Genomic DNA, 26278 nt, shown 5'->3' on the forward strand with positions numbered 1-26278 from the left:
GAAATAAGGGAGTTATAATCTAAAAATTATAATAGAAAATGGTTGATAGGCAAGAATGAAAGTGACAGTGTAGGAGCACTGGCCACAAAGACCATTTTGGTAGCTCTGGCTATCTGCCTAAAAACTCAGTAGCACTTGAAATGGTATGATTATTTTCGAGACAGGGGTTCTCTGTGTAGCCCTGACTGTCTTGGCACTTGCTTTGTAGACCAGACTGGCCTCGAACTCAAGAGATCTGCCTGCCTCTGCCTCCTGAGTGCTGGAATTAAAGGTGTGCATCAGAATACCCGGGTACAGGGGGTAATAGGCAAGGGGACCAGGTTTCTCCTTAGTAAATGAACAGGATGAACAAGGATTGTATGGGAGAGTGAGAAGGAAAGTCCTTATCCGTGCAATCCACATGATGCAGGTGGATTCCTAGAGGATCGCTAAGTAATGGCGGTTGATTGTTTTCAGTGACTGGGGAGGCGAGCAATAGAGTCCTTTCTGAGTCGTCTCCAGAGATGAACAAAAAATGTCAGTCTCACGGCAGTGGCTAGAGATGAAGATGAAGGTCTGCCTCTCCCCGCCATCTCCCTCTCTCTCTAGATTTTGGTAAGGAGTAGTAAATTTTTTTGAGGCTTAAGCGAAGCACTGAGCAAACTCAACTGCAAGACAAGGGCGCATTTACTCAGTGGAGTGCTGCTTGTCTGCTTTCCAGAGCATCTGAGTCACCTCTTGTCCACAGCCGTTGGAGCGACCCTCACGCCTAGATCCAGTCCCTGCCGGGCGTCGGGCTTAGAGGCTGCAGGCTCCGCCCACCTCTTTAACCCTTCCCACAGATCCACAATCCGGGCACCGCCTTTCTGGGACCGAGTTCAACCGGAGCTCCTGATCCTCCGCGCAGGACTGCTACGTTGGCTCCGCCTGTGGGCCTCTGTGGCTCTCTGGGCGCTTGCGCAGCCGGCTCTGACCCGCAGAGCACACGTCCTTCCGGGGCGCGAGTGCCACTTCGTGAGCGTGCGCGTTCTCGCTGCCGCCGGTGCTGCTTCCGCCGTCCTCTGCCGCTGGTACCGCTGTCGCCGCCCCGGATCCTCAGGCCGAGCTGTAGGACGGCCGGCTGCCCAGCAGCGCCGGTACGGAGAGCCGAGCCGCGGGACCGGTGGACAGGCGGGCGGGCCGACAGGTGAGCTCACTGCCGGATGGCCCACGAATTAGGTGGAGCCGCGGGAGCCGGGGGAGGGGCGGGGAGAGGGGCGAGGACGCCGCAGAACGAGGTGAAGGCTGCCCACAGCCGGAAATGGCGGCCGGCCTTCAGTCGGGCTGGGCCCTGGGCGCCGCTAGGCCCCGCTCGACCTTGCGCACGGCGGTGTGGCGCGGGGACGAGGCTTTCCGGGCCAACCCGGGTCCGCACGCGCGGCCGCCTCCGCGGCACCCAGGACGCAGAAACTCTGGTGTAGGGAGGTGGGCAGTGAAGGCTCCGAGGCTTCGTTCACAGCCTGGGGCGCGGAAAATTGCCTTACAGTTGTAAATTTCAAAAAAGCATTTACCTGTTAAAAAAAAACAGAAAACAAAATTATATGCTTCACAACGACATTTTAAGAGGCGCTTTTGTCTAATGCTGCTAGGGAGAGTTATTAGGGACTCATCCGTTTAGGCTCCAACTTGTGTTGTGGCTGGATTAAAAACTTGGTTTTCCTTGTGCCTAAGAGATGATTTCTCCGAATTCTTTAAGTACGTCTTTGGAAAAAGAATGCAAAAGTAGCTTCGTTTTCAGGTTGGACTTATGGAAAATTGGGTCGCCGTTTGTTGGACGTTTGGTGCCTTTTTGGCACCATATCGGAATTGCTAATGATTTGTCTGTTTAAAAAAAAACACTACTTAATAACAGAAAGAATTATATTGACCTATCTATTGTCATGATTACCTAAAGGCAGAACTCTAACGGTTGTACGATATTTTTTTTTTTTATTTAAGGAAATAGCGATCTGTTGGTTGACATAAAAAGCCATGACTTAAGTGCTTCTGGACCGTTTCTGACCTAATGTGTTAAGACTCTGCTATCTGTATCAGTGTTTTTTCTGTTTTTCTTTTGGTTTTTCTATGTAGCATTGGCTGTCCTGGAACTCACTGTGTAGACCACGCTGGCCTTGAACGTGAAGTCAGCACAGCCTCTGCCTCCTTAGTGCCAGGACTAAAGATATGCACCACCACACTGCCTGGCCGCTGTCAGTGTTTTCATACTTAGGTTGGCCTTGTTTGCGTGGACCCCAAGGGTGGAGCCAGAGTAAACTCTGAATGAAGACCCTTTTGGGAAGAGAGTTTTAAACTCCCTCCCTGCCTAGCAGACTCCTTGCTAGTCTATGAACAAATTTAAGTGCTCAGCCCTTGATTCTTTTCTGTGAGATATTCATAGATTCTACTACTTATAATTTCACCTCTTTACTTCCCGTTTTTCTCCCTTCCTTGCTTGCTTAATTTTCACACAGCACATGACTCTTGCTTAATGTATTAACGTATTTAACATTTTTTTTAGTTTTTAAGAAGTCACATAGTATGTGCCCAGTATTTACTGAATGAATGCAAATGAACTTAGTAACAGCTGGGCTATGGCCATCTCACCAGGAAGTCAGTGAGTACTGAATGTTTGAAAGGCACTGGGTTCCTGGGAGATGTACAGGGAACCATGTATTCTCAAAGACAGTTTGTTCCACCAACTTTCCCCTGTCCGTTGTAAAAAGTACAGCCAGTTAGTAGGGTACCAGAAAGGTGCTTTGGACTTCCCTGTAAATCTCTTTGCAACTTTTGATCAGTGATTATTTGAAAGTTAAAAGATTTTTAAAGTCAGATATGCTACTAGCTAAAAGGCAAAAAGCTCTTAAAAGTGTTGTCTTTGGTTACTTGTCTGTTAAGACTTGAGGTGACAGTAAGATGAAGTCTTCTTACCCTTCTTTTGAGGAAGTGTTTGGTTTTGGAAACAGGATCTTACTATATGCTAGCTTGCTACTTATGATCCTCCTGCTTCAGCTTGGCAAAGGGTTTCCTTGACTCGTGGGCATTTACCACCATACAGTGTAAAGAGTGCGCAGCTCCTGATGCCCTCACCTGGAAGCTCATTATGTGGGATGCTATGACAGCCAAGGAGACATTCTTAGTGGCTGAAGGACTCTGGAGTCCTTTTTAAGGCCTTTGCTTCCTGTCCGTCTAAGCTTAGAAGAATGTGTAGATTTCTCTGCATCTTGAGAACAGTCGTGTTAGTGTATGGTTCATTTGTTGGATGCATGCTGCACAGTTGTACCCGCTTTTACCCAAGAGCACTTTGGAGAGCGTGATGCTTCTGGGTACAGTTGTAGACGCACCCTGACAACCTGCTATGCTCAAGATCTAACCTAATAAATCAGACTTGAAACTTCAATTGAACTCAAGGCTTCTAAGACAGATTCTTTTGTCCATTGACCACCTATAGCTTACAGGATCCCATGATCGCCAGCATGATGCTCACAGGTGTTTGTTGAATAAATTTTTAAAAAAATTTTTTAAAGGTTTTTATTTATTACATATATGGTATTCTGCCAGAAGAGGACACCAGATTGAATTGTAGATGGTTGTGAGCCATCATGTGGTTGCTGGGAATTGAACTCAGGACCCCTGGAAGAGCAGTCAGTGCTTTTAACCTCTGAGCCATCTCTCCAGCCCCCGTGTTTGTGGAATAAATAACTAAAATGCTGTGAAGGTGGGGTGTGAAAGCAGGGAGTGAGGTAAGCCCGAGGTGTGGGATTTGAAGTGCGTGATACTGTGGGCAAACTATGTTAGCAAATGAGAGCAGTTTTTCTCTAGTAAGGAAAGAAACTCCTGAGATTTAGGGAACTGGTTAGGAGCTGTCTGTATGGAAATGAAGCACAAGCATCAGTCCTATGCGCTAGGACCCCTGGTGTTCCTGTGGTGGTTCCTGGAACTCGCTAAGCATTTAAAAATGTAGTTGTCAGGGCTGAGGGTCAGGGCAGATCAAGAGGAGAGCCTTTGCCAAGCATGTGCCAGGCCCTGAATTTGAGCTCTATGCCTCAAAGAAAAAGTAAAAACTTGCATTCTTAAAATGAGGCTTATTTATTCCTGTGCTATAGAATCTGGGTGATGTCTTCTGTCAGGCAGACTTCCTAGTCTTTTGCTGTCCTTCCTCCCTCTTCTGTGCATCAGCATAATGTGCTAGATTATCTTTCCTGAGAGAGGACAAGGCTAGAGCTCACACTCCTTCTGCCTCTGAGGCTCTGTGGTTCCCACTTCACCTGCCTATTGAAGCAAAGGAAGGATAAGTAGAAGGATATTTTCCTGAAAAGAAGTTGACAAAGATTCTAAAAATGGTGATAGCCTTACTTTGTGAAAATGCTTACCACTAAAACTTCTTTAATCCAGGAACCTGGGCTGCTGTGCCAGGCCTACCTCAGATGAAGGCAGCCCTGACAAGGATTAGCAGCTTGTCTTAACTGGCAACTAAAAGGGAAGATTTAAGGATTAATTTACCCAACAACCTTCGGTGTGGATTTTGCTCCTCCTGACACTTTGCATTAACTTAGAATATATTCATTAATGAAAAGTTTGTGTTCTTTATTCATGATATTTAGTAGGTATTTTTTTAATTTGCTGTGTGTTATATAGGTATGTGATTTTTCTGTGTGTACCCTCCTGTGTGCAAAATAGGAGGCCAGAACAGAATATTTGGTGTCTTCCTCTGTGGTTATTACTACCCTGAGTCAGGGCCTCTTAAATAAATGAACCAGAAGTTCCCTCAGTTGTCTGGCTAGTAAGTTTACAGGATCTGCTTGATTCCGCTGCCAGTGCTGGGGTTACAGGTACACAAATCTGTGCCAGGCTTTTAAAGTGGGTCCTGGGATTCAAATAGGACTTTGATTTCAGAGCAAATGCTCTTACCCACTGATCCAGTCTTTAGTATACATTTTCACAAATAAGTGCTTCAAATTTTTGAGTTCTCAAACACTGATATTTTATATCAAAATTATACATTCATTATAGAAACAAAATTATCTCATTCTTTAAAGAAAGAAGCAGAGTGAGGCCAGGTTTGGGAGAGATCATTGAAAATTCTTGCAATTTTATTTCAAAATTACTATACATTTTTCACAAGTGACATTTAGTTTGTGTCAGAGAACTTTGTTGTTTATTTCTAGACTTTTTTGTTTTGTTTTGTTTTTTTGAGATGGTTTCCCTGTGTAGCTTTGGAGCCTGTTTTAGAACTAGCTCTTTTGTAGACCAAGCTGGTCTCTAACTCACAGAGATCGGCCTGCCTCTGTCTCCCAATGCTGGGACTAAAGGTGTGCACCACCATTGCCCAGCTATTTCTAGACTTTAAAAAAAAATTGGAGGGGGGCGAGCGTGTTTGAGACAGAGTTTCTTTCTCTGTGTAGTCCTGGCTGTCCTGTAATTCACTCTAGTTCAGGCTCACCTTAAATTCAAGAGATCCATCTGCCTCTGCCTCCCTAGTGTTGAGATTGCAGGTGTTTGCTCCCCACCCCAATTTTTAGACATTTTAAACCCAACTCTTTGATTTTTGTGATTTTTTTATGTGATACATTATGAATGCTCAGTGAATGTTCCTTTAATCTGTGTAAGTGAATGTTACTCATTATTGTGAGTTGTTGGTGATTTTATTGTCAGTTTAATTGCTAAACATTAAACTTATGAGTGGCCACGTGTACGCGCGCGCACACACACACAGTGTTTTACAAGAATTATGCAGAGTTCTTTTATATGTAACCTTTAGCTATACGGTTACAACCCTGGTGAGTCAGAGGGTTGGAATGAGGATTTGCTGGATTATGGTGTCAGGTGTGTCCCATCCAGGCTAACTTGGGAAAGAAGCGTGGCCATCTTAGAAATCTGTCTTAGGTAGTTGCTCTTTTCATCAGGTAGAGTTGACTGTGTTCCAGTGAAGAACAGAATCAGATACCTCATGGTATTGTTGATATGAGTAAACCTTAGGAACAGGGTTCTAAGTTAAGGGCCTAGAGTTCTAAGATGGCAGGCTTCTCTGACACTGTTCTGAGTGAAGGTGAGATGGAGGGTGGGGACAGGAGGAGTGGCCTGAGAAGGTGTTGGTGCCTGCCTTTATTTTCTCTTATTATAGGAAGGAATTAGCAGACCTGTTGAGTTTCCCTCTTACATAGGAGTGCATTTTATTGTAGCTTTTTAAGTCTTTTTTTAACTAATTTATTTTTAATGTAGATTTATGAGACAAATTCTGTTAGAATTTAAATGTTATTTTTAAAATATATTACCAATTTTTATTCTCTTCTGGTATTTGTGTATTTCCCCTTTGTGTTTGCAATGCCTTGTATAACTGCCTTTTGCCCAACCCAACAAGTACCCTTTAGCTACTTTTACCTACTGTCGTGTGTCGTCATCGTCCCCCTCCAACAGCGTTTCTCTGTAGCTTTGGAGCCTGTCCTGGAACCAGGCTGACTTGAACTCACAGAGATCTGCCTGTTTCTGCCTCCCCAGTGCTGGGATTAAAGGCGTGTACCACCACTGCCTGGCCCCTTTTAGTTATTCTTACAGCTTTGGCCTCCCTGCATGGGAAAGCTTTTGTAGAACCAGAAGACCTGTGCTGAAGGTGGCATGGAGTCCTAGGAGGTGTCAGAAATTTATCTTCTGTAATCTTAATTGTATTAGAACTGTGAGTTTGACAAGTCAAGTGTTTAATACAAACCATTTCAGTAATTTTAATTATTTTATAAGTATGAGTGTTTTGCCTGTATGTACATCTATGCACTTGCCTAGTACCAGTGGAGGCCAGCAAAGGATGTTGGATTAATTGGAACTGGAGTTACGTGCAGCTGTGAGCTAGCATGTGGGTTCTGGGAAACAAAGCCATCTTTCCAGACCCTCTTTTAGCAATTTTAAAGCAGTTACCCACCACTAGTTTCTCCTTCCTTCCTTCCTTCCTTCCTTCCTTCCTTCCTTCCTTCCTTCCTTCCTTCCTTCCTTCCTTCCTTCCTTCCGTCTTTGTGTTTTTAGAGACAAGGTCTTTTGTTTCCCAAACTGTTTCTAAGCTTTTTATGTAGCCTGAGGATGACTTTAAAGTCATCCTCCCTCTTACACTTCCAGTAGGTGTGTCTGGCTGAGTTATGGAAATTCTTACCCTGTTCACTGGTATGTTTTTGGTTTATTATTGTTGTTGTTGTTATTATTATTATTTTAGTTTAAATCACTCTGAGCATGGTGTGGTAGCACACGCCTTTACTTCTAGCACTTAGGAGGCAGAGGCAGGTGGATCTCTTGAGTTTGAGGCCAGTCTGATATACAGAGTGAGTTCCAGGACAACCAAAGATACACAGAGAAACCCTGTCTCAAAAAAAAATTATAATGTTTAAGACTAAACGTAGGTAATTTCTTCGGTGAACTAGCATATTTAGATTAATAAATTTTGCCAGGCAGTTTTGTGATGCACGCCTTTAATCCCAGCACTCGGGAGGCAGAGGTGGTGAGTTCATGACCAGCCTGGTCTGCAGGAGCTAGTTCTAGGATAGCCTCCAAAGCCACAGAGAACCCTGTCTTGAAAAAACAAAACAACAACAACAAAAAAACCAGAAACAACACAAATGAAATCACCCTAAATGTGTAGTTTTGTCTGTGAATAGAACAATTCTTTTCTCCTTCCTTAAACCTCTAAATTAGATTGTTTGGTTATGCAGCAAAACTAAGCAGCAGCACCCTCATGTAGTCTAAGGATTTGGGAGGCTGAAGCATAAGGATTATGAGTTCAAAACCACACACACACACACACACACACACACACACGTATATAGTGGAGGGCATTTGTTATGTAAATGACAATTGCAAAGGTGAAGCTGGCTCCAAAAGTGGTTTATTAGGATCTGATATTAGCACACTTTCAGCATCTCATCAAGACTCAGTAACCTCTTAGGTGAAAAGAGCCACTTTCTCAGATGGCATAAAGGCAGCTATGTCACTGGAAAACCTACCCTACTAGGAGTGATAACTAATGAAGCTGAATCTACAGAGCTCCCCTGCATGACTTGCAGACAGCTCTTCACTGGTATGTTTTCAAAGTAAAAAACATGCAGTCCTGCTGGGCGTTGATGGCGAATGCCTTTAATCCCAGCACCCGGGAGGCAGAGGCAGGCAGATCTCTGTGAGTTCGAGGCCAGCCTGGTCTACAGAGGGAGTTCCAGGACAGCCTTCAAAACAATACAGAAAAACCCTGTCTCCAAAAACAAAAATGCAGTCCTTTCCATGAATATCATTATAAGTGAAATACATGTTATAGTTCAAGAAAGTACTATGGTAACAACCATCTGTAGATGTCAAAGCTTAAATGGCACGATTAAATAAATATCTGATGTTGGTTTGTTACATTAATGATAAAATGGGCAAGAAAATGTGGTTATTTCTATAGTACATAACATTTTCAGATAGCTGGAATTATGAAATGATTCCAACACTGCTAGATTTTTGTTAATTCCATATAATATCTGAAACACATTAATAGCACAATTACAAATAACACCGTTTTATTGTTTATCTGATAGTGCTTCTTATGATTTAATGCATAGAAAAAACCTAGTTAATGTAATATCCTTTTCTTTATTAATTGATTGATGGATTTTGGAGGGATGGTCTCTGTGTAGTCCTGGTTGTCCTGGAATTCATTATGTAGACCAGGCTATAATTTTATTCTTTTAATTAAGATCTAATTACATACTTTTCTCTCTTTTATTTCCTCTGGTCTCTTCCACCCTTTTCTTTGCTTTGTTCCCTCTTGAATTGTAGCCTCTTTCTTTAGCTGTTGTTACACACACATATAAAAATATAAATACAACCTAATCAGTCTGTCTAGTGTTGCTTGTATGTATATGATTTCAGGGCTGACCACTTAGTATTGGATAGCCAGTCAGGGGGACTCATCCCAGGGCAAGACTATTTCTGTCTCAGCATTCCATAGTTTTGCCTGTAGTTCTTTGTCTAGAGATCTCCCTCTTCCATGTTGCATGTCTGTTAGTGTTGTATTTGTTCAGGTCTTGATAAGGTAGTCATATTGTTGATGTATCGTGGGTGAAGATTACCTGTTATTTCTGAGATACACTTACCCAACAGATTTCTGATCCCCTGTCTCTTGTAATCTTTCTGCTCCCGTTTCTAAGATGTTCCCTGTGACTGAAGAGTTGTGGTGTAGGTTTACCAGCTGATCTGGATACCCCATAATGACTTGTTTGTTCTTTGAATTTTAACTAGACGTGGATTTATGTTTGGTTTTGCTTTTATTTTCAGTTGGTTCTCTCTCTCTCTCTCTCTCTCTCTCTCTCTCTCTCTCTCTCTCTCTCTCTCTCTCTCCCTCTCTCTCTCCTCTCTCTTTCTTTTCAAGACAAGGTTTCAGGGTTTCTCTGTATTGCTTTGGAGGTTGTCCTGGAATTCACTCTGTAGACCAGGCTGGCCTCAAACTCACAGAGATTCACCTGCCAAGTGCTGGGATTAAAAGCGTGAGCCACCAATGCTCGGCCTCAGTTGGTTTTCTCTAATGGTCTTTGGTACAAACCTCTTAGTCTTGCTGCCTCTACCGTCCATTGCTGGAATTACAAGTGTATACCACCATGTCCTATATAATAGCTCTTTTTAATAAGAAGTATCTTTTTGAGATGTTCTAAGGGTCCACCTGGGAAATTCTTGATTTTGAAGCTGCCCAACAGCCCCAGCATTCAAGAGGCTGAGGTAGAACAATTGAGTGTTTGAGACCAACTTGGGTTATATAGCAAGGTCTAGATAGAATCATTTTGAGACGTTCATCAAAAAAAAAAATACGAAGAATTTAAAACATTAATCAAAGCAGGTCACAAGTCACTGTGAACAATAGTCATTATTCATTTAACAACCAACTAGCTAGTGGTTGAGATCATTAAATACCCCAAAAAATGCCTCATTGTAAAATCTTTTTAGATTTAGTTTTACGTTTATCAGTATTTTTTCCTGTGTTGGATCTCCTTGACCTAGAATTACTGATGGTCGTGAGCCACCATGTGGATGCTGGAGACTGAACAATGGTTCTCTGCAAGAGCAGTGCATGCTCTTGGCCTCTGAGCTTAACTTTCCAGTCCTGAATCCATATACTTTTAATAACTACTGAATTTTATGAAAACCTAATAAACCGTTCTCTTCTTCTCTTAGCAATTTGCATATCTTTAAAATTTATACTCACCAGGCGGTAGTGGCGCACGCCTTTAATTCCAGCACTCGGGAGGCAGAGGCAGGCGGATCTCTGTGAGTTTGAGGCTGGGCTGGACAACAGCCTCCAAAACAATACAGAGAAACCCTGTCTCAAAATACCAAAAAAAAAAAAAAAAATCCTCTACAAATCTCTCATGCAACTTTGTTGTTCATATGGTGTTTTTTCTTTTTCTTTTTTTGTATTCAGTTTCCCTTTTCAATTTAAAATAACTGGTCATTGTATTTGAGACAAAATTATTTTCTCTTTAAATATTTTATGTGTAAGGGTGTTTTGCCTGTACCACATGCATGCTTGATGCCTTCAGAGGCTAGAAGAGAGCACATCACATCCCCTGGAGCTGTAGTTATCAGCACTTGTGTGCTACCTTGTGGGTGCTGGAAATAGAGCTTGGGTCTTACAAGTGTTCTTAACTGCTGAGCCATCTTTTCTCTTTAAACAGTACATTCTTGTACCCTCTTGCTTTCATTATCAAAAGTGTATATAACCTTTTATATTTGAATGTGGGATTTCCTTCATTTCTCTGATTGTTTTTAAATCTATTAGAAACCTTCCTCTTTTACCCCTTAAAGACCTTAGTTTCCAGTGAACACAAAGAAGGCAGCAGTTTTAAATGGCTTGACATATCAGCAGTCTGTAGTTTGGCAAATCTATGAATCCCAACTGCTGGAAGCAGATGTTTTCTTCTAGTAAAATCTGCCAGTGTGGCACAGAACGTAACATTTGCTAGTTGTCCTAGCTATCTGTAGTCTCTGCAGTAAAAAACTGGAGGCAAATATTTGTCTTTGTTTGATTTGCTATGCCTGAGAATTTGTTGTTTGTTCAGGTTTCCTTCGGCTTCAGCTTTAGATTCAGTCTTTGTATTTCGGGAGGGGGTGGGTTAGACAAAATCTCTGTATATAGACTATATAGCCAAGGTTGATCTAGAACCTACCTCAGCCTCCCAAGTATTAGGATTACAGGTATGGGTCCCCAAACCCAGCAGGAATCCCTTTTCAAAAGGCATATACCTGAGGCCTCTAGTTGTGTACTATTTAATCTTGTATGCAATTCAATTTTTAAAAAATGACTTGAATAAAGTTGGTGAGCTCCCAAATTTGTGTTGCTTCATTCAAAGAGGGAACTGACCCCACTTGCTTTTGGGGAGTCATGGACACAGTGATCTTAGTGAGTGTCTTCACTGGGCTAGTCAGTACTGGGGCATGGGTAGTTGGAGGAATGTCTACTTGGAACATTTACTTGAGACCCTGATCCTGACACTAAACTGTTAAAACAAAATCGTAGACAAACAAGTTTGAGTAGATTTTGAGTAAAGAAATGATTTATGAATTGGGCAGCACTCTGAACCAGTAAAGGTGCAGAGAATTCCACCCAGCCACTTGGCAGGTGGTATTAATATATAGAAGAGAAAGTGTGGCACATAGAAACAGCTTAATTGGTTACAGCCTAATTTCAGCATGTCTGTTTGAAGTATGGTGTGTTTTAATACTTGCCCCTTTGAAATTTGGTGTGTCTTTCAGTTTGTCGTGTTACATTGTTTTTCTGGTTCTAGGTTACATGCTGGATTTAATGTGATCACTTGATTTCCAACAATAGTTGTGGAGAAGCGGTCACTCTTAATGCATGTTCATTTGCTACTTTAAGATAGTCCTTGGGTGGAGTATACTGGCCAGCTATATATCCGACATAATGCCAGTTCTATCAGTTATGTCTCAGAATGTTTTCCATTAAAACAGTCTCAGTCGTCTATAGTGTTTTATGAATTTCGACTTAGGTATATTTGTCTTAAGCTTCAGAATGTTTTGGGACCTGACCTATTGGCACATTCAGTCCATTATGCTGTAGGAACTATACCATGATCAGGGAGAATGGATCATTCAGTTGACAACATCCCTTAATGAACAAGGTAAAGGTAGCATTTGCAGTACTCTGAACATGTGTCCCAGAATGTTTAAATAAATGTAGTTGTCCACACTGTTCTAATAGAATTTTGGTTTTACTATCTTTTCTTGTGTTTTGAGACAGTTTTCCTATGTATCCTAGATTGACCTTGAACTTGGAATTCTACAGCTTTAGCATCCTTTCAGGATAGATTACAGTATATACTACCATGAAAGCAGTCATAAGTATTCTTATAAGTATGCTACTTGTAGTTAGATTTGAATGTTAGATACCTTAGTTTTATTTTCTGTTGCTGCGATAAAATACCCTAGCAAAAGAGAAGAGGTTTGTTTAGTGCACAATTTGAAGTTACAGTCCATCACTTTTTGGAAATCATGGTGGTAGGAACTTGAAGCAGCTAGTCACAGTATATGCACAGTCAGGCATAGAGGGCTTGAATTAATGCATGCTGGTATTCAGTTAGCCCAAATCCCATGCCTTAGTGAATGATTCTTGTCTCCATGTAGACAAGAAGGTTCTTAATTTTGTGACCAAGTACAAAACACGTTACTTGAAAGATGCTGGCTTGTTTGTGTTTTTTTGTTGTTGTTGTTTGTTTGTTTGTTTGCTTTGCTTTGTTGTTTGTGGGGAGGTTGAGACAGTATTTCTCTGTGTGGCCCTAGCTGTCCTGGAACTAGTTTAGACAACTAGGCTGTCCTGGAACTCCAAAGAGATCAGCCTGCCTCTGCTTCCCAACTGCTGGGATTAAAGGTGTGCACTACCACTGCAAAGATGAAATATGCTGGTTTTATTGTGCCCTGAGTTATTGGCTTCCTCACACTCTCATTGGCAACTTATTTTCAAATATTATAGCATGAATTGTAATTTAAAATTACCCCCAGAAAATTAGAAATAACAGCATTGTGTTTCATTTTCAGTAATGTATTTATTTAGTGGGTTTTTTGTTTGTTTGTTTTGTTTTTCCAGACAGCGTTTCTCTGTATAGCCCTGGCTGTCTTGGATCTCACTCTGTAAACTAGGATGACCTTGAACTCACAGAGATCCACCTGCCTCTGCCTCCCAGAGTGCTGGGATTAAAGATGTGTACCTCTACCACCAGGCTAGTGATTTCATTTTTAGCAAAGCTTTTCTTCTACAATATGGGCCAGTGTGCATAAGGCAGAGCAATAGTAACCTGCCTGTCTCCCCCCTGCTACATTTCTCACCAGGAATGTTTGCGGCCTGTGCTTTCTGTGCTGTATGACTATCACACGATGTAGTTTGTTGCTTGTTTGCTTTGCATCTATGTGAAATCACTTTGTCATATTCTATCAACATTTATGTGCCCTTTTTTCCTCTCTGATGAGGCTAATACTGATTGTCAACTGGATAGGAACTAGAATCATTTAGGAGACAGATCTCTGGCATGTATGTAAGGGGTGGTTTTTAGGTTGGGTTAATTAAGGTGGGAAGACTTACTGTAAGAGTGAGCCAGAGGCATTCAGTGGGCTAGGGTCCCAGATTGGATAAAAAGAAGAAAGCAAGCTTGGTACCAAGTACCAGCCTTTTTCATTCCCTGATTTCTGACTATGAATGCAGTGTGGCTAGCTGCTTCTTACTCCAGCCACTATGATTTCCAAAAAATGATGGACTATTGTAGACAGCCCTTTAGTCCCAAATAAACACACAGAGGCTTATGATATCTGTTTGGCCGATGGCTCAGTCATCTTATTGACTAGCTGACTCTTTTGGTTTTTCGAGACAAGGTTTCTCTGTGGCTTTGGAGGCTGTCCTGGAACTCACTCTGTAGACCAGGCTGGCCTCGAACTCACAGAGATCCGCCTGCCTCTGCCTCCCGAGTGCTGGGATTAAAGGCATGTGCCACCAACGCCCGGCTTGAATTAGTATTTTTAAAATGCCGATCTTTGTCTAACTTTTGAATCTGATAATATTGTATTTACAGCTGAAGTTAACTTTTTTAAAAGGCCCTGCCCACCTCTCACTCCCCCCCCATTCTCTCCTTCTCTCTCCCTTCCTCTTTGCCTTTCCTGTCCCTAGAGGCCAGTCTTCCTCTGTACTCCCCCTTTCCCCATTCACTTTCCCCCCAATAAAAAAAAATCCATCCAAGCTCTGTCCCATGTCATCTTTCTCTCAAGTGCTACTTTTTAAAAAATTACAACACTATCTCTCTAGCTAGGTTCATCTTTCAAGTTACAATAAGCCCCTGGTCTGCTCACAGAATTGAATAAGAACCAGCCTTGTCCATGTAGACACAAGAACCAGTTTGCAGGCAGGAAATTTTTGATTTATGTGTCTTTAGACTGTCCACAGCAGGATGTATTAACTTTGTGGTCTGTATATTTTCTTGGATACTTTCCATCCTTTTTAACATGGCTGGGCAGTGGCTTTCAGGGCTATGCTTGTCCAGCCCTAATCCTGGGTTAGCTTGAGGTATAGAAGGGAAGCTCAGAGAGGGGGGGAGAGAGAGAGAGAGAGAGAGAGAGAGAGGGAGGGAGGGAGGGAGGGAGGGAGGGAGGGAGGAGAGAGAGAGAGAGAGAGAGAGAGAGAGAGAGAGAGAGAGAGAGAGAGAGAGAGAGAGAGAGAGAGAGAGAGAACACTGTCTTTAATCTCAGCACTCAGGAGACAGAGGCAGGCAGGTGGATCTCTGAGTTCAAGGCCAGCCTGGTCTACAGAGTGAGTTCCAGGGCTGAACAAAGAAACTCTGGTTTTGGGGTTTGTTTGTTTGTTTTTGTTTTTTTGAGACAGGGTTTCTCTGTAGCTTTGAAGCCTCTCCTGGAACTGTCTTTGAAGAACAGGTTGGCCTCGAACTTGGAGAGATCCGCCTGCCTCTGCCTCCTGGGTGCTGGGATTAACGGTGTGCGCCACCACTGCCCAGCGAAAAACCTTGTTTTGAAAAACAAAATAAGTAAAATACTTAACTTTTGTTGTCTTGTCCTTTTCTCAAACTTGGGTTTCTCTACAAAGCCATGGTTGTCCTGGAACTCAATAAGTTTTAGAATGGCTAAGATCAAAACCACAAGTGACAGCTCATGCTATTGAGGATGTGGATCAAGAGGAACACTCCTTCATTGCTGGTGGGAGTGCAAACTTGCATAGCCACTGTGGAAATAAAATATGGCAATTTATCTGAAAATTGATCTACCTTTAACCCAGCTATAACACTCCTAGGCATATACCCAAAGGACACTCCACCATACCACAAGGACACCTGCTCAGCTATGTAGATGGAGTTTTTGTCCTGCCTGGTCCTACAGCTGCTTTGCCCCAAATAGGCTTCTTACTGGCTAGCTCTCTCTTAATTATTAACCCATAACTATTAATCTATCTATTTCTACATGGCCTTATCTTACTGGAGAAGGCTCCAGCATGTTATTCCTTCAGCATCTACATGGTGTCTCTCTCGAGACCTCTCATCTCCCCAAAACTCTCCTTGTCTGGTAGCCCCGTCTATACTTCCTGACTACTGGCCAATCAGTATTATTTATTCATTAACCAACAAGAGAAACATGCAGGACATCCCTTATCACAACTATGTTCATACTAGCTTTATTCATAATAGTCAGATGTCCCTCCAGTGAAAAATGGATAAAGAAAATGTGGTACATTTACACAATGGAGTATTACTCAGTTGTGACATTCATAATTTCATCCTTTGACAAGGTTTTCATTACAAATTCATTTTTATTAACACATAAAGCTATTTAGATTTTTTCTCACCCTTTGTCAATTTCAGTCAGTTCTATTTTTTCATTTATTGGCCTTTCCAATTTCTTAGCAGGAAGTTGGTCGGTGGCATCTTACACTCCCTGCAATGAAGTCTTTTCTGGTCTTTCTGTCTTCTTTGTTTCTTAGTCTGTCTGAAGATGTCAGGGAAAACAAAAGAAAAAAAAGCACTTAAAAGCTGGAATGGTGGCATATGCCTTTAATTCCTGAGATTAAAGGCAGGCTGATTTCTGATTTTGAAGCCTGTCTATATTTCAAGTTCCAGGCCAGCCAGTACTATATAGGGAGTCCTTATCTGAAACAAAGATGGCAACAAAAGACCACACACCCCAAGTAAGCAGTTAGTGCTTCAGAAGACACCAGCTCTAGGTACCTGGAACCCCATTCTGTGTCTGCCTGGAATTAGTTTTGATCTCATAAATGAAGGGCTCAGCTCCCAGCACTGACACTCAAGTCTTTTGCATTTTGGACAATTATCCAAACTAATCAGCATTCCCATAACCTCTGCTATATTGGTTACTTTTTTATTGCTACTAAGAACAAAAAGCCTTTGTCAGAAAAAGTGTCTCAGGTAGTCTGCCCTCAGACCTTCTCCATTCTCTATCCCCTGTCCCAATTCTCTCGCACTGCAACAGAATACCAGGGTGTGTGTGTGTGTGTGTGTGTGTGTGTGTGTGTGTGTGTGTGTGTGTGTGTGTGTGAGAGAGAGAGAGAGAGAGAGAGAGACAGAGACAGAGAGACAGACTGAGACTGAGACTCTCTCCCCCAGCTTCTGCAGACCATCCCTCCCTGACTGGCTCTTTCTACCTCATTGCTGTGACCCAGTCCCAGCTCTAGTGAATACCCCCACAGGCAACACCTTCCATAAGACCAGCCTCTAAACACTAACAAGCATTTCCCTGTTAACACAGTAGCTGAGCAGACAAGTAAACAGGCAACACTCAACCAGCATACTCTCTTAAAATCCAGAGAGGAATTAGAAATCAAGGAACAAAACTCCCACCCAACCAAGACAAACCCAAGAAACCAGCACCTAGACCTATAATCATCCCAAACCCAGATGCCTACACACCAGCATAAGAACACAATATCAGCCAGGGAAATATGTCTCTACCAAAGCCCAGCTATCTATCCTACCACAGCATGTCCTGAGTATTCCAATATAGCTGAAGCACACACACACAAAAGACCTTAAAACTAACTGTATGAAGATTATAGGGAAAACACAGTTGGAGGAAATAGATAAATCCCTCAAAGAAAGCCAAGAAAACACAAATAGTTAAAGGAAATAAAACTGCTCAAGACCTGAAATGGAAATAAAAGCAATAAAGGAAGCACAAACAGAGAATCCTTGGAATGAAAAATTTAGGAATGTAAACATTACCAACATAATACACGATATGGAATGTATCTCAGGTATTCAAGATACAATAGAAGAAATGGATACATTGGTAGAAGAAAACGTTAAATGGCACAAAACATCTAGGAAATCTGGGACGCTATGAAAGACCAAACTTAAGAATTATAGAAAAAAAAAAGTTGGGCGTTGCTGCTACATGCCTTTAATTCCAGCACTTAGGAGGCAGAGGCAGGTGGATCTCCTCGAGTTTGAGGCCAGCCTGACCTACATAGCTAGTTCCAGGACAGCCTCCAAAACAATACAGAGAAACCCTGTCTCGGAAAAAAAAAAAGTGTTAGAGAGAGAGAATAATAGGGGGGGAAAAAAGAAGGAAGGAAAATACCAGCTCTAAGGCCCAGGAAATATTTTCAACAAACTCATAGGCAAAAATTTTCCCAAATAGGACCAGAAAAGAAAGTCCCATCACCACACAATAAAACACAGAATATACAGTACAAAGAAAAAAATATTAAGAGCTGCAAAGGAGAAAGGCACAAGCAGACCTGTTAGAATTATGTCTGCTTCTCAATGGACTCTAAAAGCCATAAAGGTTTATTAGGCAGGTACACTTAAGACAAGTGCCAGCCCAGATTACCCAGCAAAACTTTTCAATCACTATAAATGGAGAAAATAAAACATTCCTCAACATCAAGGATAGACATTGCCTCAGGGTAGAGGGTTGGAAAAAGACATTCCAAGCAAATGGATCTAAGAAGCCAGAAATACAATTTGGAAAGCATAAAGCATCTGTTGAAAAACCAAAAGGAAGGGGAAAAAATCATCTTCAACTAAATGGTACTGGTCAAACTGGATGTCTGCATGTAGAAGAATGAAAATAGATCCATATTTATCATCCTTCCCAAAACTCAAGTCTAAATGGATCAAAGACATACTGGTTGGGCGGTGGTGGTACACTTTGTAGGCTGAGGCCAGCCTGGTCTACAGACTGAGTTCCAGAGCTACACAAAGAAACACTATCTTTAAAAAACAAGCAAATGCACACCTTTAACCCCAGCACTCGGGAGGCAGAGGCAGGCGGATCGCTTGTGAGTTCGAGGCCAGGCTGGACCGACAGCCTCCAAAACAATACAGAGAAACCCTGTCTCGTAAAAAAACAAAAAAAAACAAAAACAAAAAAAACAAAAAAAAAAAACAAAACCCAACAAGCAAAAAGGGCTGGGGAGATGGCTCAGTGGTTGGAAGTGCTGCCTGCTTTTTCAAAGGTCCTAATTTCAATTCCCAGCAACCACTTAGTGGCTCACAACCATATGTAATAAGATTGTGTGCCCTTTTCTCGCCTGCAGGCATATATGCAGGCAGAACACTATACATAATAAATAAATCTTAAGAAAAAAAAAAGTCGGGGGGTGGCACATACCTTAAATCCCAGCACTTGGGAGGCAGAGGCTGGCAGATCTTTGTAAGTTTGAGACCATCGTGGTCTACAGAGCTAGTGCCAGGACAGACTCCAAAGCTATGCAGGGGAACCTTGTCTTGAAAAACCAATAAATGAATAAATGAATGAATGAATGAGTGAATAAAAATAAAGACACACTGAACCTGATACAAGAGAAAGTAAGGAGCAGCCTTGAATTCATTGGCACAGGAGACATTTTTGTGAACATAATGCCAATATTGCAGGCACTAAGATCAGTAATGAATAGGACCTCATGAAACTTACAAGCTTTTACAAGGCAAAGGATACCATCAATCAGGCAAAGAGGCAGTCTACAGAATGGGAAAAGATTTTTACAAACTTCGTATCTGATAAATGTCTAATAGCCAAAACTCATAAAGAATTCAAGAAACTAGATAATAAAAACCAAATAATTCAATTAGAATGGGGGTATAGATCTAAATAGAATTCTGAATAGAGGAATAAAACATGGCTGAGAAATACTTAAATGTTCAATGTCCTTAGTCTTCAAGGAAATGCAAATCAAAACTACATTTTAGATTCCATCAGAATGACTAAGATCAGTAATACAAGTGACAGCTCATGTTGCGAGGGTTTGCAGCAAAGGAAACACTATTGTTGGTGGGAGTGCAAATTTACACAACCACTATGGAAATCGATAAAGCAGTTGCTCAGAAAATTGGGAATTGCTCTACCTCAAGACTCATCTAAGGGGCTGGAGAGATGGCTCAGAGGTTAAGAGCACTGACTGTTCTTCCAGAGGTTGAGTTCAATTCCCGGCAACCACATGGTGGATCACAACCACCTTGAATGAGATCTGGTGCCCTCTACTGGCCTGCAGGCAGAAGGCTGTATACACAATAAATAAAATATTTTTAAAAAAAGACTCATCTATATCACTCTTGGGCATATGTCCAATTAATACTCCATTTTACCTCAAGGACTCAACTATGTTTATTGTGTCTTTATTCATGATCGTTAGAAACTGGAAACAACTTTGATGTCCTACAACTGAAGACTTGATAAAGAATGAGATACATTTTAGACAGTAGAGTGTTACTCAGCACTTTGGGGACAGGGGGACAACATGCAATTTGCAGGCACATGGATGCAACTAGAAAAAAAATCATTCTGAGTGAGGTAGCCCAGACCCAGAAAGACAAATGTGGTATATATTATAAGTGAATATTAACTACTAAGTAAATGGTAACCAAACTACAATCATAGGCCCAGGCAGGTTAGATAAAGAGGACAGCTATGGGAGGAAGCATGGATCTCCTTGGGAAAGGGAAAATAGAATAGATTCTGTGGGTGGACTGGAAGTGGGAAGGATCATTTGGGAAGAGAGAGTGTTGGGAGGGACAGCTGGAATTGGTGGACACATGCAGAGTGGTATAGAAACCTAGTTAAGTGAAAACTTGTAGCAAGTTGTTTCTTTGTACTGCCAGCTCCCAAATAATGACACAGATTTATTAATTATGAAAGCTTGGCCTTAGCTTCAGCTTCTCCCACTAGCTCTTTAGGGTGGGGCTTTGAGATAGGGTTTCTCTGTATAACAGCCCTAGCTGTTCTGGAGCTCTCTTTATAGACGAGGCAGCGATCCTCCTGCCTCTGCCTCCTGAGTGCGCTACCACGCCCGCCTTCCACTAGCTCTTACAACTTAAATTAGCTCATCTATTTTAACCTATGTTCTGTTGTGTGGCTCATTACATCATTTCTCCTTACTGCTTTCTCTGCCCTTTCTTCTCTTGAGTCCTCCCTGTCCCCAAAAGTCCCACCTAACTCTTCCTGCCTAGCTATTGGCCATTCAGCTCTGTATTAAACCAAGCATAGTGAAATATCTTCACACAGTGTAAAGGAATATCCTGCAACATTTCCTAAGATCTATGAGGTTGACACTAGAGAAAGGATGCCACATAATAGAGGATGCAGTGTCTAAACTGTCCATCTTTTGTAGCCAGGCAAGGCTTCCAGTGGTGGGACTGGGTTACATTTGGTTGAGTTGTTGGCTAAAGAGGTCCAGTGAAGATCTCTAAACCCCAGCTGATGCTAGGACAGAAGGTCACTCTCTGAAAACTGGAAGAGGAGCCCAATTGCCAAAGACTTCCACACAGCAATTTAATATATAGAGGTTGAGCTGATGTGGGCTTGGAGCCTTACCCCTACATTCTAGTCTCTTCCGTGTGAGAAGGCACTTTGCAAGCTGTGGAAAGAAACCTGGACACCAACCCAATCACTAAAATCTTGACTTACAACCTGTCCTGCCTACAGGATGTCCTGAGGCAATGGTGACATAGAAGCTGTGGGAGTGGTCAATCAGTATTTGGTTTAACTTGAACTGGAGACTGGCTAGCACAGAGACAGAGAGTAGAACCAGACAGACTAAAAAATAATTAATGAAGTGATTCCTAATGATAGTCTCATATATTCATAGGTGGGAGCCTTGTCCAGTTGTCATCAGAGAGGCTTCCTTCAGTAGCAGATGGAGTCATCTGGTGCAGAGACCCACAGCCAGACGTTATTCTGAGCGGAGTCTAAATTGGAGATCTCCATTGCGTCCCCCCTCTCGGAGATTGGGGAACCTTGAGGAATAGGAGGAGGAAAGACTTTTAGGAGTCAGAGGAGTTGAAGGATACCAGGAGAACATGATCCACTGAATCAATTAAGCAGGGCTCAAATAGGATCCCAGAGACTGAAATGACAAGCACAGGCCCAGTGTGTATGATGTGGCTTAACTTGGTGTCTTTGTGAGGTTCCTCCAGTGGGAATGGGTGTGTCTCTGACTCTTGTGTGCTCTTGAGACTCTTCCTCCTAATGGGTTGCTTTTTTTCAGCCTCAATATGAGAAGACTTTCAAGACAGTCTTCTGCACATCCTAATCTTGAACTCTTCATCTTGTCCCCACTTGAAATCCTTCAGGGTTTATAGGTAGTCTCAGTCTGATGCCTTCAAGGTTACAAACAAGGGTTTATATTAAAAGATGGATACAATTGGGCTGGAAAACAGACTCAGTTAGGTTTGTACTGTTCTTGCAGAGGACCAGAGATGAGTTCCCAGCAACCACTTGGGTGGCTAACAACCATCTATAACTCCAGCTCTAAGGGATCCACTGCCTCTAGTCTCCCCAGATACCTGCACTCTGTGCACTTACCTACACATAGATGCATACATACATAATGAACTCCCACAAGTTGGTCTCTGACCCTTTCGTGTGTGTTGTGGCATATGCTTGTGTGTCAGTGTCACACACACAGTCTTTTTTTTTAAGGTGTCAACTTTTGTCTTTTTAAATTTTCTCTGTTGTTTCTATTTTATTGCTTCCTGTTTTGTCAATCAGTATAAAGGACTTTATTTGGAATCTGAAGAATGGCAGTTCAGGGAACATGGCTATAGATGATTCTTAATCAGTGTTTTGAGGATAGGTGGGAATACACTTATGCAAACAGTACTGATTTATTACATGGCAAAAAATTCTTTAGTTTGCCAGGCAGTGGTGGTGCACGCCTTTAATCCCAGCACTCAGGAGGCAGAGGCAAGCGGATCTCTGTGAGTTCAAGGCCAGCCTGGTCTACCGAGAGAGTTCCAGGACAGCCTCCAAAACAATACAGAGAAACCCTGTTTGGGAAAAAAAATTCTTTAGTTTGGCTGGGGTAGTGCACACTTTAATCTTAGACCTTGGAATGCAGAGGCAGATCTCAGAGTTTCAGGACAGTCAGGGCTACACAGAGAAACCATGTCTCAAGAAAAAAGGGAGGAGGAGAAGAAGAAACTTCTTTCTTTTAGGACACTTCTGAAATTGAGAATAGATACAGGTGTCATTTTGCCAATAGAAGTTAAAGAAGTGCTTAGTACAAACAAAAATGACCAAGTAACTTCTTTTTTTTTTTTTTTTTTGGTTTTTCGAGACAGGGTTTCTCTGTGGCTTTGGAGGCTGTCCTGGAACTCGCTCGGTAGACCAGGCTGGTCTCGAACTCACAGTGATCCGCCTGCCTCTGCCTCCCGAGTGCTGGGATTAAAGGCGTGCGCCACCAACGCCCGGCGACCAAGTAACTTCTAAATGAGTATTTTAGGTTCCAGGGCCTGGTTTCCTCATCTCTGATCAGTCCTTTTTTTTTTTTTTTTTTTTTTGGCTTTTGTTTTCATTTAATTAACATTTATTTATTTTATATGCCAACCACAGTTTTCCCTCCCTCTTCTCCAGTTCCTTTCCCATCTACTACTCCTCCGTCTTTTGTTCATATTTTATTGTTTCCTTCCATTCCATTTCTTTAAGGTTTTATTACTGGTTTTTAAAGGCAAAAGGGTCTTTTTTTTTTTAACTGAGGATATGGCCTCAAATTAGATCCTTTTACCTCAGTCTTCCAAATAGCTGGGGTTACAGGCATGTACTACTGCATCTAGCATAAATTTTTGCTTTGTTTTCTTTAAATTTTGTAGCTATATACCTTTTTGCTCTGTATGTGTGGACGTAGATACAGGTATGCTTGAAATTTTGATTGGTGCCTAATTTGCATACTAGGCAAGTCATCTGCCACTGAGCTGCATGCCACCCCGGCCCCCTCTTTGCATTTTACTCTAAGGATTGAATTATTTAACAAATCTTCAGTTTTCAGAATCCTGCCCCACATGTTTATTTGTGGGGCAGATGGAGGACATGTGTACCACAGCACACTTAGGAGGTCAGAGGATAACTTTTAGGAGTTACTTTTCTCTTCTACCATGTGAGTTTTGGGGCTCGAATTTAACTTGTCAGGCATGACAGCAGTGCCCTTATTTACTGATCATTTTGCTAGCCCATATTTTGACTTTTCCCCCATATTTTCATTTATCTTCTCTTGTAGATTAATCTAACATGGCTGACCAGAGGCAGCGCTCACTCTCTACCTCCGGGGAATCATTATATCATGTTCTTGGGCTGGACAAGAATGCAACTTCGGATGACATTAAAAAGTCCTATCGGTAAGCAGCTGTGTTCCAAGGAAAAACAGATCCTCATCTGGTTTCTTGTATATTTTACCAAGAACCATGACATATGTTTTTCTTGGCAGATTCCTGGCAGTTGTGTTTCATCCTTACATGTATAGTTTAATCCTAAAACTTAAAACTGTTACACTGGCCATACATGGTGGTGCATTCCTTTAATCCTAGCACTTGGGAGGCAGAGGCTTAAGGGTATCTGTGTTTTCAGGCCAGCCTGGTCTACATACTAAGTTCCAGGGCAGCCAGAGCTATGTAGAGAGGCCCTTTCTCAAGCAAACAAACCCAGTTACACTGGTGTTCTCTAGCAGCAAAAAAGTAAGCGCACTTGTAGGATATTGTCAACTATCCTCAGACCATGGCAGCTTAGGCATAGTTGGAGCCTTTATAGTGCTAAAAATGCTGTGCTTTAACAAAATGATGAGGGTTTTTTGTGGTTTTGTTTTTTGTTTTTCTTCCTGTCATGACTGTTTGACTGGACTTGAAGAATATAGCTTTTAGGTGCAGCATTATATGGTAACCTAGAAAGGGAGCCAGGGAATCTTTACCTCAGACACTCTTGTGGTCTTCTATTTATGTTGTACTAGAATCTCATTGTTATGTACTTCTCTGCCATCACATTGGCTGGTCAGGACACTAGGGGTTGGCAGTAGATTTCCCTTTGAAAGCAGGAGTCAATGTATTGTAAGCTATACCCTACCCTTAGTATCTCAGGACTCTCCCTTGTGCATGTATCCTAGTAGGGGGGTTACCCTAAAGCAATTACAGAAACTTTCTTTCTCACTCTGATGAGCCAGATCTCTGGAAAGTTGAAAATTGAAATGCTAATGGGTAAGCATCTGTTCCCCTGGACTCTGGTGGAGAATTGTGAAATGCAGGACCCAGGTAGAGCCAGGAAATGGTTTTGGTTACAGGAAGCTGGCCCTGAAATATCACCCTGACAAGAACCCCGATAACCCAGAGGCTGCAGACAAGTTTAAGGAGATTAACAACGCCCACGCCATCCTGACAGATGCCACGAAAAGAAACATTTATGACAAGTACGGCTCGCTGGGGCTCTATGTGGCCGAGCAATTTGGGGAGGAGAACGTCAACACCTACTTCGTACTCTCCAGCTGGTGGGCCAAGGTGAGAATGTAGCAGCAGTCATTGTGGGCTGCCACGCTGAAGGCATTGAAAATTCTAGTGCCCAGTAGGACTATAGACGCTGAAAGATTTATGCCTCTTTTCTGTTGACATGGTTTCTGGTCTGGAGCTGTCCTCTATGTGCTGTGCAACTGGGCATCCTGGCCCATTCATGGCAGGCACAGTGCAGTGTACATGGTGCAGAACCATTTTGCATCGACATGATTTTCTCTGAAGCATGGTGCCAAGTTACTAAAACGATTGAGATAGGAAACAATTCTTTCATCATGGTGTGGGGACCCTTTTTGTTATCAGTGGAGACTTAAAAATCTTTAGAAATGCTTAACTTAAATAGTTTGTTTTATTTTATTTTTTAATTTATTTTAAGTTTTGCTTTCCTTGTTTGTCAGCCATATACAAAGTCAGAGTGGTCTATCTAGCCCTTAAGTATAGGAAGCCTGATTTTGGCTTTCACTGGTTAGTCTTCAATCTTTATAATTTTAGAGAGAAATCCATTATAGATTTATAGGTGGAAATTTAAGAGGGAGAGAGCCATGCCATTTGAGTTAGCATGGAGGTCAGCTACATTGCAGACCAGCAGATAGCTGTGTTGCAGAAAGTTAGGAGTGAGACTTCAGAGAAACAGTAAGGAGCCCAGAGTACTAAAGAAAACATACACTTAGGCTCTGGCCAACATCTGGACAGGAAGAAAAAAAAAGAGAGAACAAAAAGGGCAAATTAATCCTTTCTGAGTTCAGAAAAGCAGGCAAACTCAATAGAACCTCATGGCAGCTTGTGCTCAATCCCATATTTACAAATTACTTCTTACTCAATTTTCCTGCCTTCATCCTTCAAGTTTACTCTGTCTACAGCCTTCTCCTGAAAGATACCCTTAGCATAAGCCATTTATTCTGTAGCTCCTGTCCTGCCTTCTCCAGGGTGGTTCTTGTGCTATGATCTATGGGCTCTTGAGGCTGTACAGTGCTGGTATTCTCTTTCCCAGGCCCTGTTTGTTGTCTGTGGTCTCCTCACGTGCTGCTACTGCTGCTGCTGTTTGTGCTGTTGCTTTAACTGCTGCTGTGGGAAGTGCAAGCCCAAGGCACCTGAGGGTGAGGAGACGGAGTTCTACGTATCACCTGAAGACCTGGAGGCACAGCTGCAGTCTGATGAGAGGGGTAAGTGCCCACCCCAGGACCCTGTGAGTGTGTGGGGTGGAGCCAGCACTGGCCCTGAACGGTGTCAACTGTCTTGTCAAACAGGAGGGCACTGACACTGTGCCGAGAGTGTTTGTGGTGGCATCTGGGACTGTTGAGGTGTGAACGTGGACACTTGAGGTAAAGCAGGTGCAGGGAGCTGTTCCTGCCCGTAAACTGTGGTAGCCGTAGATCTGAGGGACCAAAGGTTGGGAGGGTGACAGGCAGGTGGGGAGGGCCGGGGGCTGGTTGACCTGAGACCGCTGAGGAAAGTGTGTTGGGTGGAGGTCAGCAAGTAGCCTCTCCCCTGAG

At 42.4% G+C, this 26278-nt stretch overlaps 1 protein-coding gene across 2 annotated transcripts in view; it reads left to right on the forward strand.

The window, feature by feature from the left end:
* The first annotated feature begins 980 nt into the window (after positions 1-980).
* Positions 981-26278, forward strand: part of Dnajc5 (DnaJ heat shock protein family (Hsp40) member C5) — a 28849-nt gene continuing 3551 nt past the window's right edge. Inside the window, exons 1-5 of one of the 2 annotated variants that reach the window (XR_005871637.1) lie at positions 981-1165; positions 23513-23630; positions 24563-24776; positions 25777-25948; positions 26033-26107. Coding sequence is in view for 1 of the 2 variants with exons in the window: in XM_040733027.1 (XP_040588961.1) it covers positions 23524-23630; positions 24563-24776; positions 25777-25948 (493 nt within the window). In the remaining variant the exon portion in view is untranslated. The remainder of the gene's footprint in view (positions 1166-23512; positions 23631-24562; positions 24777-25776; positions 25949-26032; positions 26108-26278) is intronic. The other variant, XM_040733027.1, reaches the window with a different exon arrangement.

The sequence above is a fragment of the Mesocricetus auratus genome, unplaced genomic scaffold (genome assembly GCF_017639785.1).
Source record: "Mesocricetus auratus isolate SY011 unplaced genomic scaffold, BCM_Maur_2.0 Super-Scaffold_100028, whole genome shotgun sequence".
Classification (NCBI taxonomy): Eukaryota; Metazoa; Chordata; class Mammalia; order Rodentia; family Cricetidae; genus Mesocricetus; species Mesocricetus auratus.